The sequence below is a fragment of the Lichenostomus cassidix genome, chromosome 4A, assembly GCF_008360975.1.
Source record: "Lichenostomus cassidix isolate B80296 chromosome 4A, HeHo_3.0, whole genome shotgun sequence".
NCBI classification, from domain to species: Eukaryota; Metazoa; Chordata; class Aves; order Passeriformes; family Meliphagidae; genus Lichenostomus; species Lichenostomus cassidix.
The window spans coordinates 6,787,874-6,806,955 of record NC_139485.1 but is presented as its reverse complement, the minus strand read 5'-3'; the positions used below and the strand labels follow the sequence as shown (position 1 = coordinate 6,806,955).

The following is a 19,082-nucleotide window of genomic DNA, read 5'->3' as shown; positions in this document are numbered from 1 at the left end:
GCCTCAACCAAAAAAGCTAAGAAGAAATAGACTTAAATTGACTCCTGATACAGAAGTACTTCTCTCAGGGAAGACAGTTCAGAGAGGAAGATAATTCAGAGGAAAACTGCATTTTCCATTTCTATTAGTGTTTTATCAATGGTCAAAAAGTAATGTTTTAGTCATAAAAACATACAGGACCAGTTAGAAAATGCAATTGCTTCTGCATATGAATTCTTTTTCTTACAGCTCTTGTTAAGAATATCTTTTGTGGCTAATCGAAAATGGTGAAGCAATTCATTTTCTCTTAAGTGTCTCCTGATTAGATGGAATGAAAAGGTACTTAGCCAAACTTCGTAGAAGTTGTTGAAGAATTCCCAAGTATTTTAACTGTCATATAAAGTAGATTTTACTAAGGAAACAAAGGAAGTCAATATTTTAGTTTAGTAAGGCAAACGTTCTATTACTTATCGATTAGAAATAGTTCTATATGACTTTTTCAAACTTGCACAAACACTTTGCATCTGAAAACAGATTAAAACCCAAAATAATTACAAAGCTAGACAGACAGCATCAATTAGATGAAGGATAAGTACTCCTTTATAGCAGGAGTGCAGATGATTAATTTTTCTTAAGTTTTCAGTGTTTCAGAGGGCATGAACTCTGGTTGTGGACTCACGGCCATAAAAAGGTGTTGATCAGTCTTATCTTTAAAAATGTTTTATGCAGCCACATACTGCAGAGTTGCCTGTGGATTGGACATAATAATCAGCAGGGGAAGGAGAGCTCATTACTAAAAGCTCTCCTTCCCCTGCAGATTACCTCAGCATGAAGCCACGTAGCTCAATCAAAAAAGATTGCTACAGAAAGCTACACAAGATGTTTCTAAATCAGCTAGCTTGGGGCTCAGCCTATAGCTACAACCTTCTTTTAACCTTCAGAAAAGCAGAAGGACCAGGATGGTCTCTGAATATTAGTAATCTATAAATTTAGAAATAAATCACTTAGCAGATGAAAGTCACCAGCAGACCTGGCCTGTCTCATGCTCACACAACTGATGCCTAGTTCAAATACATGGAAAATTCAGCAGCAAGATCTAATGTAAAGGGGACGAGGCAGGACATTGCATGTGTTGGGGGCAGTTGGAGTCTAGGAATGTCTAGCATGTTGTAGAGTACTGAGAAGAATAATTCATGCCTTGGCCTGTTGTATATACCTCATTAAAATATTTCTCAGACACAGGAAAACTTTGCTGTAAATCACCATCAATCTATGACTATTTATAGTGCCCACATTTTTGACAAGGACAGTGATGCCAGTGAAGTGTTACAAACCAGAAATGTGTTCTACATGCGGGGTATGGGGGGCAAGGTGTGTGTAAAAAAATAAGAGCCACAGATTCACATTTTCAGAGACCTGTTCAGAAAAGACAGTGTTGCACCAAATCTGGAAATAAGAGAATCATCTAAAGAAATTGAATATATGTTTATTGAGCCAAACTTAAGACAGTCATAAATTCTTAAAATATGTACAAAGAAATACAGAACAGCATGGCAAAATATAAGTATTTTAACTATAATATTTGAATGATAGGGTAAAATTAAGAGAAAAGGGGAAAAATGCAGAAGGTTGGTAGAAGTCCTTATGATGGAATTGCTGCCAAAAGAACACAGAGTTGCAGCATCCCATTTCACACTGTTTGATGTTCTAAAATGCAGTAAAAAGCAATGTATGTTCAAATGCCAACACAGTACAGATTCTCATGAATGTCAACTATCAAATAGTGATCATTCAATACAAAAAATTGTATTGCATTGTATTTCATGGGTTATTAACAGCTGACATTTCAGTTTTGACCTCCAGTTTTTCCTGGAACACACTGCACCACATCTGCTCTCACACTGGAAATTAACTGTAGCTGATCAAGTCCCTTGACCTGATTTTGACACAAGATATCCCAGTCCCTATTGCTGTGAACTGAGTCCTGTAAAATCAGCTACTAAGTGAATGTGACAAGGAAAGCAGCAATGCTTGCCTATCTAGATGAGATCAAACCTCAGTCCTTATAAATGATGTACCAGGCATTGTTTCAGCTCCACAGTAACACATTCTGTAATGGGAATTATGAAGTCCTTGTTCTATCAAAATTAAACTTAGGGACACCCTAAGAAAAGCTAATATAGAGACACTGAAATGAAGTAGGGGTTACAGAAGTACAGACACAAGTTGCAGAATTTCCTGTAGCTGAGATTATAGAGATTATGCACCAAGAGGAGATAATTTGGGATTGGCATTAGAACGTGAAAACCACAGTGACCAAAAAGCAATTAAGTGCATCTAGGATGCCAAGCATAACCTGATCATCTGCTAAGACCAGAATGAATTTTCTTTTTCATATTCACTGCTGTGAATATGAAATTTGAATCATTATCTCCTATCCTGAGAAAACCTACTGAAGTGCCTCTACCACTCATCACACAAAAGGCTGAACAATACACAAGGACTGCTAATTACAGGGCCTTATCTAGGTGCTGCCAAAAATTGTTAAATCTTCTGGTGAGTGTTCCACTATATGGGACAAGGTTTCTACAAACCAAGTAAGGTAATTTTGTGACAGGAGATTTTCAACATAATATTTATTCACCTTTGGTAGTAGCACACAAATCTTCTGTTATTTATATTTTATTTAGAACTGTTAGACTTGAGATTTTAAGTACCGTAGATATTTTTCCTTAGATCAAGAAAAAAAAAAATCTATTTTATTTATGTGATGAAACAGATCATTCAAAATCCTGATATAATGTACACGAACATAAAACAAAGCTACTTACACAACATTTAAATATTCTGGCTTATATTTTCCCCAAAATAACCTTCACATAAAATACAGTTATACAGTGGAAAAATACCAAAACCAAATACCAAAACCCCCATGAAAGTTTAATACTCACAACTCTAAACAGATTCAACAGGTCCTTGGACTAACCATGCACGGCATGGTTCATAAGATGGAAACAGCTTAAAGCAAAAAAAAGCATTTAAAGTAACAACTCTGTAAAAAGTACAATGAATTTAAATTCACATAATCTATTAATTCCTGTTCTTATTGCGATGTTATATGAAGGACTGGAATGACTCTATCTAGAACATTTTGAACAAGAGTTTGGAAATATCCAGAGAAAAACGTGATAATAAACAGAAATTTCAGAAAACGGTAATAGTAAAACTAGGTCTCAACAGTTAATTCTATCAGCCATAAAATATTTCAGAGACCTGGACCAAAAAAAAAACCAAAACATTAATCTTACCTTTTGCTGTGTGAAGCTCCTCTGCCCTCCTTAAGTATAGGATCAGCACATCTCTCTTTCTCAGTGGAATCCCAGCAGATCACTTTACTCTTTCCACCTGTGAGTTCCAGCAGATCACTTTATTCTTTCCACCTGTGAGCTCCTGGAATCGTTAAAGTAATTTTGAGATATCTCATAGTTGAGAAAAGTGGTTCAACAGAGCAAAAGACAAAACAAAAGTCATCATCACCTTTTCCCTTTGTAAATGCTACCATTTTTTCTTTTTCTTCTTTCCCAGTTCTCCTTTGTTCTCTGGCCTGTCTGTCCTAACTCACTCGTTTTGGTCAACATTCTCTCTTCCTTTTCTTTCTCTCAAATGCTGTATGCATGGCAAAGCTCCCCAAATACTTGTATTTACAGTCATGGCTCTACATGAAAGACGACTCTCCTGTGATTTTTGGACACAAACACCCCTGCATTTTTTTTATCTTCTATACCTGCAGAAATTCAGACATGACTCAACTCTTCAACTGGCTGCACCAGTAACCATTTTGGTATCAGTGTCTGCCTTAACGAGGTCACTTTCATTGTGTACATTGGAAATTCACACTGTACAAACAAGAGTTCACTGACATTAAAATATATTGGTTGCCTATTAAAACTGAACATATACGGTGGGACTATACATCTATTCTTACCCCCTTCTTTTCCAAGTTATCCTTTCCTGAAAGGTCTCTGCATTTTACTGTGTTCACTAGGCCCTCACACATTGCTCCCTGTTGCCAGGGATCTCAGCGGGACCAACACAAGACCTGTTATCAAACAGTAACCGCGTTATTCAAAACATTTGTGTTAGAAAGGCGAAGCCTTGATGCAACACACGCAGTTGAACGGCAACAGGATACAGGTGAGCCTGTCCTCAGAGAATAGGGCTGGAGGAGAGCACTTTGGGAAATTCTGTCCCAAACAAACTAGTAGCCAAAGAAAGCAAGGAGGTGACACACTGAACTTTCATGTGCGGAATGGCTTTTGGTTATGACCAGGAGCGCGAATGCCCTGCGCCGCTCGCTTGCAGGGTCGGACACAAGATGCCCCGAGAAGCTGCTGGCACGGGGTAGGGTGGCACAGAGCCTACCTCCCGAGCCCGGCAGTGCCAAAGAGAACACCCCGGGCAGCTGCCCGCTCCCCTCAGCGCCCACCGAGGGCACCCGCCCCTTAGGGCACACGCAGCGCCCTGCTCCCCCCAGCTCCCACCATCCGGCTACCGGCCCTGCGCACCGCCTCGGCCAGGCCGTGACCCCACCCCGCCTCCCGGGAGGGCCGAGAGCCCACAGCAGCGGCGCGGCCGCGCTCCTTTCAGCGCAGCCGGGCTCGGCCTCCGCCCCGCCCGCGGGGCCACCGCCTCCCGGCCCGCCCCGCCCCGCTCCCGGCACCCACCGTCCCAGCGGGCCGCGGAGCGGAGGGCGCGGAGCACCGGCGGAGGTGGGCGGCGGCCCGGGGGCCTCCATGGCCGAGCGGCGGCGGAGCGCTGCCCGCGGGAGGCAGCGCACGGTGGCAGGGCCGGGCCGGGCCGGGCCGCGGGGCCCCTGCAGCTCCGGCCGCGGGGGCAGTGCCTGCGGGCGCGGGGCGGCGGCCGGGATCGGGGCCGGGGCTGTGGCTGTTTGGGAGGACGCGGCCGAGCCCCGAGCGCGGCAGAGCGGGCAGAGCGGGGCCGTGGGGCAGACCCGCCCCCGGGGAGCCGCGCAGCTCCCTCCGCGCAGCTCCGCGGCTCCAGCGCCGGCAGCGTGTCACAGGCACGGGCCGCTTCTGGAGGCTCATCCCCTCGCGTCTGTGTGTTTACAGGAAATAAACGGCTTCTGATGCGAGGAGCACGATGAAATTCGGTTGCCTTTCCTTCCGACAGCCCTACGCAGGATTGCTTCTAAACCAAATCAAAACGTTAGAGACTCGCTGGCGTCCTTTGCTAGCAGGCTACAAGAATTGCACCATTGCTATTCATATAGCTGTTAAGGACTGGGAAGATGAAACGTGGAGAGAAATTCTTCTGAATAGGTGCGGCATGACACCAAAACAACTGCAAGATTTGTTGGATGAAGGGGAAAAATTTGGCAGAGGAGTGATTGCAGGTAAGCATCCTTGGGTTATATTTTTCGAAGCAAACTTTCAGTCCATTAACATTCACTCAAATACATATCTGCTTTACGTGTTTGCACTCATTATGACATTTCTTTGACACTTTGAAAGAATGGAGCATGAGTTGTGATGGGTGTCTGTTTCAATTCCTGTATGTTTCAGCATAACACGTCAATTTCATACTTCTTGCATTTTGAGCTTAGGAACTCTTGCTGAAACCGTTTTGAAGTATTCATGGTCAAACAAATTCATGATGTTGCAGTGCTTTGCATGTCATTTTAGAGTATACATAAATAATTACATAAATTCTTTTTCAGTCTTACAAACCCTCTGTCATTTTTGGCATTTGGGCAGTGAAGAAGTTTGTTTCTGTGACAGTGCAGAGGCAGTGATGCTTCATTGCGTAAATTCTGATGACATGCAGTGGATGCAAGCATACAGTTATGCTTACAGCGTTTTTCTCCAGCACTCATTTTGCACTATTTCCTTGTAGGTATCTTTGTTACACCATCTTTCATTGTCATTTGTATACTTTTAGCTATTCCTGCACAGAAAATTAATTTTATTACATACACTGAATATAGTTGTGGTTTTACTGTGCTGAAAATTGTAGGTCCTACATAGTAGGACGATTTGCAGCCTTGATGTAAATTGCATTCTTAATTGGGAGTAGATTACAAAGCTTATTTGATATTTATTTTAATCATCAAAAGAGTTAAGCAATACAGAATTTCCCTTTTGTGACATTAAGAGGCTTATGGAGAGCAGGAATTTCTATATATTTTAATGATGTAAAAATGTTAACAGTGGCTTGAGAGAAGTAGAGAGAGTTTTGTGGTTTAATGAAGCTGTTCCAAGGCCAAAGGTAGCTCAGGAGTTTTGGTAGCAGCTGTGTCTCTTTAGATGCAGGCTGTTTTTCACACAATTCTGCATTGCTGGGTTGAGGTGATTTAAACTCTGTGCTTCTCCTTTTCGTCACCCACCTGAGTTGAGTCACATGGACTTCTGAGGCAAACAGCACAGGTGGGAGGTGTGCATCCCCAGTAACAAACTGGCTGTTCTGTATGTCCTCAGGGAGGATTACTTCTGGAAAACTTTTCTCTAGGAGATCAAGCTGGCAACTAATTTTGTATTTTAATGTTAAAATACAGGCTTAATTGACGTTGGAGAGACATCACTATATCCAGAAAACCTTCCTCCTGAAGATATTCTGGAGCTGGAAAACAAAGCTGTCCTCAGCAATCTAGAACAGAAATACTTGACTGTTGTTTCAAATCCCAGATGGCTTCTGGAACCAATTCCTGCCAGAGGGAGAACAGGGGTGTGGCAGGTGGACATCCCTGAAGAACTGATCCCTTCAGAACTGTAGGTGTTGCCCCTTACTCTTTATTTTTCCTGTCTAAATGCAGACTTTCATCCAAGATGCTAACTTGTGAATTACATCAGCATCTTGTTTAGGATTCCCTTCCAAAACCATTTGAAATGGCAGATATATTTGAAGAACTGCTCTTTTGAGGGAAAACAAACAAGATGTGTTTTTTATGAGTAATACAGGAAATTATTATTGTTTTTTAGATTTTTTCCTATATAAACTAAGTAAATGCTGTTTTTTAAATGCATGATTATGGAGTGTGTGCCAATTTAAACATAAATAAAACTGATTTTTTGATACCTGCATGTCTGATTATAGGAAAGTAGTGCTTCAAAGCAAGCTGTCACAATTAATAGGACATCTTTCACAGACCACTCCTAATCCTTCCTTAAGGTTAGATTGCTTTCATTCATAGTTCAGGTACACAAGATGTGCACACAGTGGATATGGCTCTGTGACCTGACAGACATTGTAGAAAGGCCATTATAAGAGGGTGCTTGTAAAAAATGAAATTAAGCAAATATTGATTTTTTTTTCTCTTATTTAAGATGAAAAATAACTGTTATCTTTGAAAATCTAATACCGAATTGAAGACAAGTGTGAAGAATTACAAATAGTAGTCACGAATTTTTGGCACTCCTGAGTTTTCTAAATTCACACCCTACATTGCAGTGAAAATCCTTTTGATTTTCTGGAGCAAGGCCACACCTAGGCATGGCTTTAGAAACAGGACAGGACAACCAGCAGAGCCTTTGTATTGCATTCCTGGAGCACTTGGGAAACTGTTCCCATGGACTACACTGCATGTCCCAGAGCTGTGGAAGGTCCCTTGCACACTCAGCACTGGGGCCCAGAGCCAGTGCCTGCACATCCAGTCTGAACCACACGTGGAGCTGGGACCTAGCCTTGGCACAGAGAGAGGAGCAGCTGCTGCCAGCACAGCTGGAAGGGTGGGAAGTGACTGCAGGGCAGTGCTGGGTGAAGCAGCACAGCTCCCTGGCCCCAGCAGGGCCCTGTGGTGCCTCGACTGAAGGGAGGGGCAGAGGCTGGAGCTCCTCCGTGTTTATCCCAGCAGCAGCACATGGAGCTGTACAGGCACCACTGCCTCAGGGAGCTGCCTTGGGACTGTGCTTGGCCTTCCCGAGTCTGTGCCTGTTCTCCTTGGACCTGCTGTGCACAGACTGCTCTCCTCCTGGGAAGTGGTTTTTCATGCAAGCTCAGTGTCTGGTTTTCTTTTCTGTGGCAGTGTGCAGGCAAATTGACATCCGGTAGCAATCCTGCCGGTGTTTGATTTTTTGTACCAGAATATAATAAAATATATAAAAGTACATATATAAAATAAAACTGCAACAAAATTTAAAGTGTGGGATGGGATAGTGCTGGGTTGCCTTTTGAGCAGTAGCTGGTCCACAGGCAAGAAAAGGAAGCTCTGGAGCATGAGGAATGGAAGTGCTACATCCAAGTTTTCCAGGCATACACCTTGAACACATGCAGAAATGTCCAAAAACTCCTTGCTCTTACTGCCATGCTAACACTACAGAAACAAGACCCATGGCATTTAAGCTACCTAAACTGTGGGTTCATAAACATGGACAGAAGCTGCAAGGGTTTAGGAATATCAGACATGCTTCTATAAACTACAGGACTATACATTTCATAGACTCCACTGCTCCAAAGCACCTGTAAGTCCACGACATACTGTCAAAGCAGGGCTTTCTTCAGACAAGAAAATGCTATGCCAACACCAACGAGATCCTATCTTGAAAAGTTTAATCATTTACACCAACCAACACAAAGCTGGTAACTAAGACCAAGCTATGATATTTATACCAGCTAACCAACAGCTGTGACACCTACCACAAATGTTTCTGGCGTAGACCACACAATGCAAGGGGGAACAGCTTATTAAACAGCCAGTCTATTGGGAGAATGGTACATGCTGCTCAAGAAGAATCAAAACATGGAACTGGAAAAGTGACAAAAACAACATGTAACTCCCAAACCAGCACAAAAGTTGAAATACTTACATGTAAATGTACATAGCTAACTCAAAAGCATCATGTCAGTCACCATACATTCTACTTCCCCCCAAAAAGCTTTCCAGTGTTGCCTGACAAGTGCAACACTCTTGTGCCTCTGTGGTTGAGACAATGATTGTGGCTGAACAGAAAAAGAAGTCAAGAGGTACTATGCTAAGGCATCCCAGAGCATTTAAAAGAGACACGAAAATCAAGTGTATATTTAGGACCTAAAAGACACCTGGAATAGCATAGGCATTTCATACAGGGTTTTTAAAAAAATACTTTTAGATAATACTTATACTGTACACAACAGGACTTTTAAACAATATATTACACTGCTAAAAATGTTCATATAAATACTATACAGGCAAGCGTGCAACCAACCCATTAGGAAGGTTCACAAATTAGACAACCACATACTTCTGGAAAAGCTCTCAGATTATCTTCAAAGTTTCTGATTTGTGTAATCCAAGCCACTGATTCGGCAATACGTATTTTAAAGGAATTGGGACAAGGCATGAGATGAAATACATTTGTCTGCTGATGGCCAGTTCAAGTTTAATATGCTACTGTCATCTTAATCTGGCATATCAATGCTTAACTTAGGAGGTGGAATCACGTATTTTCCAGGACTCTGTGTAATAACCACTCCAGTCTTTTTTCGAAACATTGGTGCAATTTTTGGTGGTTCGGGCAGTGGTGTTTCTTCTGTCTCCTCATTATCTTCATGATGAAGATCATAAGAGATATTTCCATATTCTCGTAAGAATGGGAAAATTTCAAGCAGGAACTGGCAAAAGTCTTTGCGAATTCCAAACCACCCTAAAAGAAACCCAACATTTTACATTATTAACAGAATGAACACTTAAAATAAGTAGACAGACTATTTAAGGTCTCAAATAATATAACATTTGTTAGTGCTGCTTCTCAGTGTTCCTTATGCCTATCAGAATACTGCAATTCAGATTATATACATGCAGACACACATACAGTGTCTGGACATGCATTTGCACAGTTCCATGTCTGCACACACATGACTGTGTGTATATCCATCTCTATAAATTACAGCTACACTACCCCTGCAAGAATCCATTTCATTTCACATGTTATACAGTGTCAGGTCACATCAGTACAGAGAAGGAACACAAAAGACTTTGCAACTCAACCAAAGCAAACAGTGCCACAGGGGAGGACACTGTAAACACTGAAACTTTACTACAACTGCCTGAAAACAGTAACAGAAAAGCCCTTTTTGAAAATACAAATCTTAATAAAATACACTGATTTCCACTCTGTTTCCAGGATTCTGAAATACTTACAGTGATTGCCTCCTTTTTGTCCAAATGTTGTTGCCATTAATGTTATCAGTGAAAGCCAGAGAGGAACAAATATGGGTATGAAAGAAAAAGAATTATGCCCATCCAGTCTGTGTACTAGCAAGATCTAAATGGCAAAAAAAAAAAAATTACAATGTCAGTTTAATTGCAATACTCACTTCCAAACTGCTTAAAGCATATGCTGATCTCAGATCTTTAACTTCACGTATCTGTGAGGAAAAAATGGCCTTCACAGAGTCATGTATTTATAGTTCCAGTGTGATACAGATTTTACTCAAGAAACTTTCAAGGAACATAGAATTCTTATTTCTCTTTTGTATTTGGTGTTAATATTTTATTCCAAAACAAAGAGCAACATTCTTATTTCACTACTTAGTGAAAAAAGAACAAGACACATCAAACTCATTATGGCTTTCCCTACCTCAAAGGTGAGCAGTGGCACTACAATTGTCATCCAGCTGACAGCCATGGTTATGTGTGTCCTCCTCTGCTCAGCGATCACGTCCATGGAGCGCAGGAACAGGACAGACCACACGATGTAATAGAGCACAACGAGGCACAGGAAGGACATCAAGATCCACAGTGGAACACAAACAACCTGAAAGAAAGACACATTTGATTTGTGGGGTTCTTTTAAATAAAGTGAGTTTACATATTAAGTCTAAACCAGAAAATTGTCTTTAACTAATACAATGTCTAAAAGAAAAGCATCAAACTTATGTGCATTGTTTCGAGCCCTGTCAGCTCTCAGGTGTTCCTCAGCTTTCTAAACCCCATCAGGCTGAAACAAGTTAAAATTAAGTCAATGTTCAACTTTAGTAAGACTTCTGTAGTTTTGCTCGGCCTCAGACTGTACTTGAAATTGATTTTAACAAGTACTTCCTACATTGGATGCCTTACTTTAGAGTTTCAATTCTTTCACGAGTTTTTTTTGACAATAGAAAGGACTCACATAACCATGTCAGATTGTCAGTTTTTCGGTAGTTTACAAAAACCCAGACACTGAAACAGCACTTCTGTATTCTAAAGGCACTTAGGACAGGACATCTCAGCAGTTTTGACAGTGACTACTTGCACAGTAAGTGGATTTGCATGCATGGTAACATAAATAAAACTAGCTGTTTATCACACTGTATTTAATAACATATTCTCTAACTCACCAATCACTTTCATGGCTTCTTTAGTGTTCCCATTGGAACTTCAGGTTAGGATTTCTCTTTCAACTGCTGCTCAGAAATTAACTGCAGTTGATGGCACATTACTCTCCCTCAGAGGATGAGGTGCCCAAAGAACAGCCCGATTCCCGTGACCACTGAATGAAATGCCAAACCTTCAGTGAAAGATTGCTAAGAGAGCCAAAATGGGATCATGGACTGATCACATATTAACTGTTCCCTAAAATAAATATCTTTATGAAATTCAGCATTTAAACAAAGATAAGAAGAAAACATTTGTTACATACAAGCCATGGCCATCTGATGATCTCGTCTAGTCTGAGTGCAATAAATATGAACTGTAGAATATTGACTGAACACAAGATTTCCAGCTAGAAAAAGAAAAAAACATTAGTTAACTCTTACTAAGATAAACCTATTTCCAGAATAACCAATTAATCTGTCAAAGCACTTCTCTGACTCCATGATTATCACAGAAATATGAAAATTTATTTGCATTTACATTTTCTATTGCTAAACATCCATAAATGTGTGTGGGTGTGATCCCAACTAAATAGAGTCAGCTGTTTCCAAAACCTTCCTGGTATAAAAACAAAAAAAAAAAAAAAAAGAAAAAGGCATTTAGAGTGATTAGAGAAATAAGAAAAGCCAAGCTAATCAGAATGAAAAGCATCAGAAAACAACTATACTCTTCATATAAGAAATACTGCTAGGATTAAATTATGTAGTAAAAAGACCTTCAACTTAAAATTAGCAAAATTAATCTTCTGGAATATTTACTAGTTTCAGTAATGGACAGAACTACCAGCAGTACAATTTAAAAGTACAAGCTCTATCTAGAGGAAAAAAGAAATACATAAAATATTGGAAGATGACACCTGAATTAAAATCATTTACTATATAATTGAGAGGTATTTAAAATTACACTGAAGATGTGCGGTTTGCAGCAATGGAGAAAGCAATACTTGTTATTAAAATGTTAATGAAAGGTTTTCACGAGTCCTGCTTGCCACTGTGAGAAACAGCCCTTCATTACACTTTAAAAAATGTCTGTCTAGCTTGAACAAAGTGAAACAATGGAACACCACCAGACTTGGCAAGATTCTGTTTCTGAAGTTTATAGGCAGCCCTACATGGGCAGGCTCTTCAAAGACCACAGAATTATTATCTGAAAAGTCTAACTGAAGCTCTTGAATGTAAGTTAGAAATATTAGCCATTTTAATTAAAAGGATGCAGTTATGTAAGGCCTCTTTTAAATGTAGTATTTCTCAGAAGGCAGGCACTACATGCTACTTTTCACTAACACATGATTGTGTAGAGTGTGATCTGGATAAATGCCTTTCAAAGTTACAGCACAGGGAGTCAAAAAATCCAGCAGGCAGCAGGCACTTGCCAGCTTCAGGGACCAAAGCTTCACCTCAAAGTCTCCACAGCTAAACTACAAGTTACTTTAAAAAGACTGAAAAAGTGGATTTAAAGTAATTTTGTACCACTGGCTTTCTCAAAAGAATAAGCCACCAAAAAAACCCCATACTCAAGTGTAAGACCAAGCAACCTGAAAGCTGCAAGAGCAAAGAGAGAGAGAAAAATATAAAAATCAGAAGATTGATTGCTATAAATAATTTTTAGAATCAAGTTAACATATGAGATCTATAGGGCAAGTGCACGTATATTTGCAGTGGCTCACAACTTAATGAATTCAACATGGTTTAAATAAATAGTGCTTTGCTGATTATAAAAATAGTGTAACACATAAAAAGGAAGCTTCTTCTGAGCCCACCATGAGACAAAAACCCCAGCATGTACTTACTGGTCACCTAATCAGATGCAGAACAGGAATGCACAGATAATGTATTTCAGATTAAATACTTATGAAAATAATAATAGATTAAGAACTACTTTGATTACTCAAGTCAAAAACCAATGTCCTGGACTATAGGCAGACCACTCATGTTTCTAGAAAATGAAAGAGAAATAATGAAATCTTCACAGAGTAAAAAGAAGAGAAAGTAGAACAGCACTAAGTGAAGATGACTAAGAGTAAAAAAAACAAATAATAAAAATTAGTTGAGACAGCTGTTGCCTTTTATGGATTCCACTTTCTTCTGCCAGTACTTAGCAGCTGTGCAGTCATCTGTAAATCAATGCGTAATCAAGTACCATCCAGTAGGAAGCAAGTACTTCTACAAAATTTTACTTTTAGCAATGGTTAACTGGGAACAGAACCCTGCAAAATAAAATTCTATTGGCAAATATTTCAAAATGTAAAACTTTGGATATCATTTTACTATCCATCATAATCATCATTTAACAAAAATGTTTCTCTCTAATGATAAACTCATCTTATGCTAATGTTAGAGAAATAGTCCCTTGAAATTGAAATACCTGAAAAAGCTGACCCTCATCTAAAAAGCAGATTTTTAACTGTCATGGCATAGTTTGAGGACACAGCAAAACAAAAAACTCCTTAAAAATTCAATATGAATTCTAAATTTATTGCAACATGTCACAATTGTGGGAACACCTTCAGAATCCTTCCAAGGTTCTTCCAAAACTGAAGGGAGTTAGAGATAAGATGGAGGCAGAAAATAAAACTCTACTGTTTCATGCCTACCATCCACATTCCCAAATTAAAGATTAAACACACAGATTTTGAAATTAAGACATTTTCAGCCCTGATTATGTAGGGTTCTAGAAATTCAATTCTGCCTAGAGACCGGGCTTACAATCAGTGGAATTTTTTTTGTTGTTTCCGTGTGAGTGTCTGGTATTGGTCCATATTGCAGAGTTCCTGGCGAGTTATTTTAACACAAAATAATAAAAAGGCAGGTTCAAAACATCCTGCAATTTGGTAGTTGAAAAAACTAGAAGATACTAGAAAAAGTTGTATTATTCCGATTTCACTCCTATTTGCAGGTGAGTGCAAACAATTAATCGGACTGATGTTGTCCTCTGTATTGGACTGATGTTGTCCTCTGTATTGTGCTTTCCTGGGAGACAAATTGCCACAGAACTGATCCCAAGTCCTGCACTGCCATGACTCTTACACATCACAAATGAATCTCTCACCTCCAGAGACCTGTCATGTCGGAATCCCCACACACAAGCGGCGACTGAGACTGGAGACACAAAGAACAGTGGCATGAAGACCAGAAGCCAGAAATGGGTTCCTCTTTCAATCCTGTCACACACCAGCACTTCAAACATCAGCAGTAGCAGGTGGATGCCGACTGCAATTAACATAGCTTTGAACTCCACACAGGTTTCTCCTTCTGCTCTGAAGAGAGGAATAAGGAAGCATTTACTTGCCAGTAAAAAAGCACACTACCCTGTAAATATCTCAGGACACTTGCTTGAGTTTCAGATATTAACACTTGTTTTTAATAACATACACATTATACTCAGTCACTATTAAACTCCATTCCTGATGACCTAATAGGAGTTGTTGCCCATAAAGCTGAACACTGAAAGTATTTTACTCAAAGGGTGCAGTGGAATTTTCTACAGCTTGAAAATTTTCTAAGGATTCGATGGCTGGGCAGATAAAACAGGATTTCTTTGCTACTATATCAGCTATCATGCAGGCTGTTAGGAAATAAGCTAAATTTAAGATGAGCTGTTTGCTTCTGCATCAGCTTTAATGGAATCAACATCCTTCCCCACAATTTCTTTACTTACCTAAGTCAGAGTATTGCAACAGATATCTTCTGTTACTAACAGTAAAATGCCTGTAAAATGACAGCACAGACAGAGCTTCTTCCTGGACCAGTAGAACCATTACTAGAAGGGGCAAACAAGATCTGAACCACACAAAATGTGGGTGTATCAGGAGATCTGTGCACCAAAATTTTTAATTTAATATCCACCACAGACAGAAAAGACATTTATTGCACTTCATTTAAGGTAATTTTTCTTTTGCTCTGGGATCTTCAAATTTACATTCTACTCGAATTACCAAAAAATTCAACACTGATGTATTTAAAGACTTGAGAGTTATTTTGCCCTAGACTGACAACACACAATGTTCTCTCTCTTTTGCCAAACAAGCATCCTCCACTCACCGGTACTGTGGGTTTCGGGCCCATACTCCTGTTCCCACTGAGGCACCAACAATCACCATTAGCTTCCACAGCCATATTGGAGCAAACACAGCCCAGTAACTCCACTGGATTTTGTCATCCAGACGCAGGGAGAGCAACACAGAGAAGAGCAGCAGGCAGGCATAAATAAGGAATTTGCTATTAAACAAACAAAAGAAACACCAGTCAGGAATCAAGGCAGGCAACTTCACAGCAACTTTGTAGAGGACAAGAAGATCAGTAACAGCTGAAATTTCATTGGAATACTTCCTAATAGAAAACATGTCAAGCTTCTTTGCAAAGAATTAAATATTTCATCATAGATACAACATATGTCATCTCCTTCATTTATAAAACCATTGCTTCAAGGAAACATATCAAAGGCATTTTTGCATGACAATGTCAGTAAATGGACAGCTATAAACAGTTCCACAAGGATCCAGTTAGGAGCTGTATTATTAGAGGCTCACAATGATACCTGCTGAATATGGTTTAAAAAGTGTGTTCTGTTGTACAACTCAAATAAGGTAGTTTTTGATATTCAAAATTGAGTTACATAATTTATGAAATTTTATCCACACCACTTTTAACTAAAGGTTAAAAGTTATTACAAATTGTACTAGGGCAGACTCCAGAGAATATTTTCTTAATATTTACATTCAGTTAAAAAAGCAGCTTATAGAAAAGAAAAACCCAACAGGGTTAAACTAAAACTTTGCTAAACTTTAGCAAAGTTACTGATTATACACTGAAGTTTTTAACTGGAATACTGAGGGAGGTACTTACAAATTTAAAATAGCTACACTGACTCAGACTATAATGTTGTCAATTTTAAGAATGAATAAACGTATCCAGAATACTTGAGCAGTGGCACAGAAACTGCTCATACCACCAAAAATCAGACAAAATAATTACATAGTAGGCGATTTCCTCGCAGGACAGGAAGGGAAAGGTCACCCACCCATGTACCAGAAGCTCATTCTCTACTTTATAAAACACATAATCAGGCTTCAGCACTGTTTGAGTGAAGTAATTGTATATATTTTAAAACATGGATAACCTAAGGAACAGAAAAAAAGCACCAACCGTCAGGAATACCACCATTTCAAAAACAGCACAACTCCAACTACACACTTTTACTCACATCAAATAACAAAGCATTCATCAGATCAGCACTGTGATGCTTAGATATCAAGCTGTTTTGTCTCTACTCAGAACAAGTGCCTCATCTGCCCCTTAATAATGAAAACCAGATTTATTGTGTCAGCATCTCCTTGCATGCTTGAGGAAGCTACCTCGGGATAGGATGATATAAACAGGTCACACTTGAGAGCAACAAAGAGATGTCTCAGCTCCTCAGCCAGTCATCCTTTTTTACCATTCAATATTTGTATAATTTGTACTTTCCCTGGCTCCTTAAAAAATACAGCAGTAAAATCCCACTGCTCCCCCAGTGTTCCAGGCGCTTCAAAACACGAAGATACCCGCACAAGTCCAACATTCAGCTTGCTCATTCATCACTCAGCACGCAAACAAGTTGCAAGCATCTCTCTGCAGTAACAAAACTTTATAAGCTTCTAGGGCTTCTGCTCTTACTTTTCCGTTTCTCCGACCACGCATATTTTAATGGTTTATTTCAGCCTCTGCAACAATGCGTTTCCTGGAGCTTTGGCTACCCTTTTGTTTGTCTAAACAACTGACTGAAGGCAGCTTGCTCTAACTGCCATCATGTAAGGCTCTTTCACGAGAGGCTTTTCCAGGACTCCCAGCATCTCATACCTGCCTCAACTGACTTGCAGCCCTTAGTCTGCGGTCTTAAAATATCTGGTAAAACTTAATTCAACTCATTCTCTCAGTTTCTTTAAAAGTCACATGTTCTTACTTGCTTGGAGAGCAGCAGAATCGCAGTAACTGTGACAATGTTAATTTTAAAGGAGCCTAAAGGAAGGCTCGTCTCCCCCGTGCAGCCCGGGGTTGTTCTCACCTACGGACACGGGCAGAGCTGCGCGGGGCTGTGCGGAGCCTCCGCACCCCAGAGAACCGCGGCGAAACACTCAAACACCAGAAAAAGCCTGCGAGTAACCGAGAGAGTTACACAATAACAAAGCAGACGACTGGAAGCACGGCTGGAAAGCAGATGCGGAGCGGCCGCGCTGCCAGCCCCTGACCGCGAACCAGCCGCGGGAGCACGCACCGACACCGGGGCGCTGGGAACGCTGGATTCCATGATCGCAGAGGTCTTCCCCAGCCTGCTCGGTTCGGTGATTCTGGGCAGGAAAGCGGCCGGGAACGCCGTGTTCCGAACGCCGCCCCAGCCCGCGGTGCGGAAGGGCCACCCGAGGCCGCGCTCCGCTGCACAGCTGCCGCGTCCCGCACCCAGCGCCGCTGCCGGCCGGGCCGGCGCCGCCCGTGCCGCGCTCACCTGGGGTTGAAGTCCTGGAAGAAGCCGCGCAGGTTCATCGCGGCCCCTCTACCAGGCGCTCATGGCGCGGCGCCGCCACCGCTCCAGGGCCTGGCCTGCCCGGGCCTCGCCGCCGCCCCGCGCATGCACGCGGGACTCCGCCGGGAGCCGGGCGGGCCAAGCGCTGCCGGGCTTCGCAGGCGGCAGTGCGCATGCGCGCCCGGAAAGGCGGTGGCTCTGCCAGCAGAGGGGCGGGGCCAAGGCGGAGGAGGCGGGGCTTTGGCGGGCGGGGCTGTGTCTGGGTGGGCGGGGCTGGGTTTGAGCTGGGCGTGGCTGGGTTTGGGCTGGGCGGGGCTGGGTTTGGGGTGGGCGGGGCTGGGTTTGGGGTGGGCGGGGCTGGGTTTGGGGTGGGCGGGGCTGGGCGGGGCGGTGCCGCCCTGGCGCTATCGCGTCACGGAGAATTTTTTCGTGTTTTCTGACCCAAAGCAGCCGTCTGCCAGTGGGGAGCCGCTCCCGCGGGTCCTGTGCTGCATGGGCGTGTAAAAGTCCCTCTCCAGCTCTCCCAGAGCCCCTTTACGTACTGGAAGATGCTCTGAAGTGTCCCTTGGAACCTTCTCCAGGCTGAATAGAATTTGGATGACTTTCACGATCTCTGGGCAGCTCTGGGACATTTTAATGTCTGGGACAATTAAATCCCCGGGCATTTAGGGACAGCTCTGCCAAAAGTTGCCTTAATCCAGTATTCAATGAGAAATGTTTCAAGTACAAATTAAAAAATTTGTCTCCTTCTTGGAGACAAAATATTGGATAATAAAAAACTTCAGCCAGTCTAGAAAGGGCATAAAAAGAATCAAGGCAGACTTAAGTCAAACAAATTGTGGTCACAGAGGAGAGAACTGGGCTTTCTGTTGTTTGGGGTTTTTTGTTTGTTCATCTGTTTAAGTGAAAGTAATTAGCTGTTGGAACAAATGACCCTGAGACACAGGAGATTTTTCATTTTTAAATAAAGTGAGTATCACTCTCTGGGAGATAGATGTTAATCTAAATCAAGTCGATGAGTTTGACTCTAACAAGACTTATAAAATTCTATAGCAGATCAGGATAGTTTACACGGCGACTCCATGTCAGGATGGATTATCTAGTGACATTTTTTTGAACTGAAAATCCCCAGAGTTCCTCACTCAGGATTATATTGCAAGTGAAATGCTAATTAAAAAAAAAAAAATCAATCATGTATTTAGCTTTTGCAGAAAGATGAAATGAAGTAAATGGTCTGAGTTTTCCGCCAGTGCTAACA

General features: G+C 41.4%; 3 protein-coding genes across 5 annotated transcripts in view; 1 reads left to right on the top strand and 2 right to left on the bottom strand.

Annotated features, from left to right (window-relative positions):
* The window catches only part of MAMLD1 (mastermind like domain containing 1), a 245,677-nt gene extending 242,282 nt beyond the window's left edge, over positions 1-3,395 (bottom strand). For 2 of the 3 annotated variants that reach the window (XM_085060304.1, XM_085060303.1), the window contains exon 1: positions 3,288-3,395. The gene's annotated coding sequence lies outside the window, so the exon portion shown is untranslated. Of the gene's footprint in view, positions 1-2,926; positions 2,998-3,287 lie in introns of all 3 variants that reach the window. The other variant, XM_085060305.1, reaches the window with a different exon arrangement.
* Positions 3,396-4,589: 1,194 nt separating this feature from the next.
* On the top strand, positions 4,590-7,072 carry LOC146437389 (protein EOLA1-like). The gene is made up of 3 exons (XM_085060301.1): positions 4,590-4,748; positions 5,109-5,392; positions 6,551-7,072. Exons 2-3 carry the CDS (start codon positions 5,140-5,142, stop codon positions 6,766-6,768), a joined length of 471 nt encoding a protein of 156 aa, XP_084916427.1. The 5' UTR covers positions 4,590-4,748; positions 5,109-5,139; the 3' UTR covers positions 6,769-7,072.
* Positions 7,073-8,524: 1,452 nt separating this feature from the next.
* TMEM185A (transmembrane protein 185A) lies at positions 8,525-17,966 on the bottom strand. The gene is made up of 7 exons (XM_085060300.1): positions 17,807-17,966; positions 15,367-15,543; positions 14,375-14,582; positions 11,592-11,675; positions 10,551-10,727; positions 10,112-10,235; positions 8,525-9,614 (listed from the first exon to the last, which is right to left on the bottom strand). The coding sequence occupies exons 1-7, from the start codon at positions 17,842-17,844 to the stop codon at positions 9,370-9,372; spliced, it is 1,053 nt and encodes a 350-aa protein (XP_084916426.1). The 5' UTR covers positions 17,845-17,966; the 3' UTR covers positions 8,525-9,369.
* Positions 17,967-19,082: the final 1,116 nt, after the last annotated feature.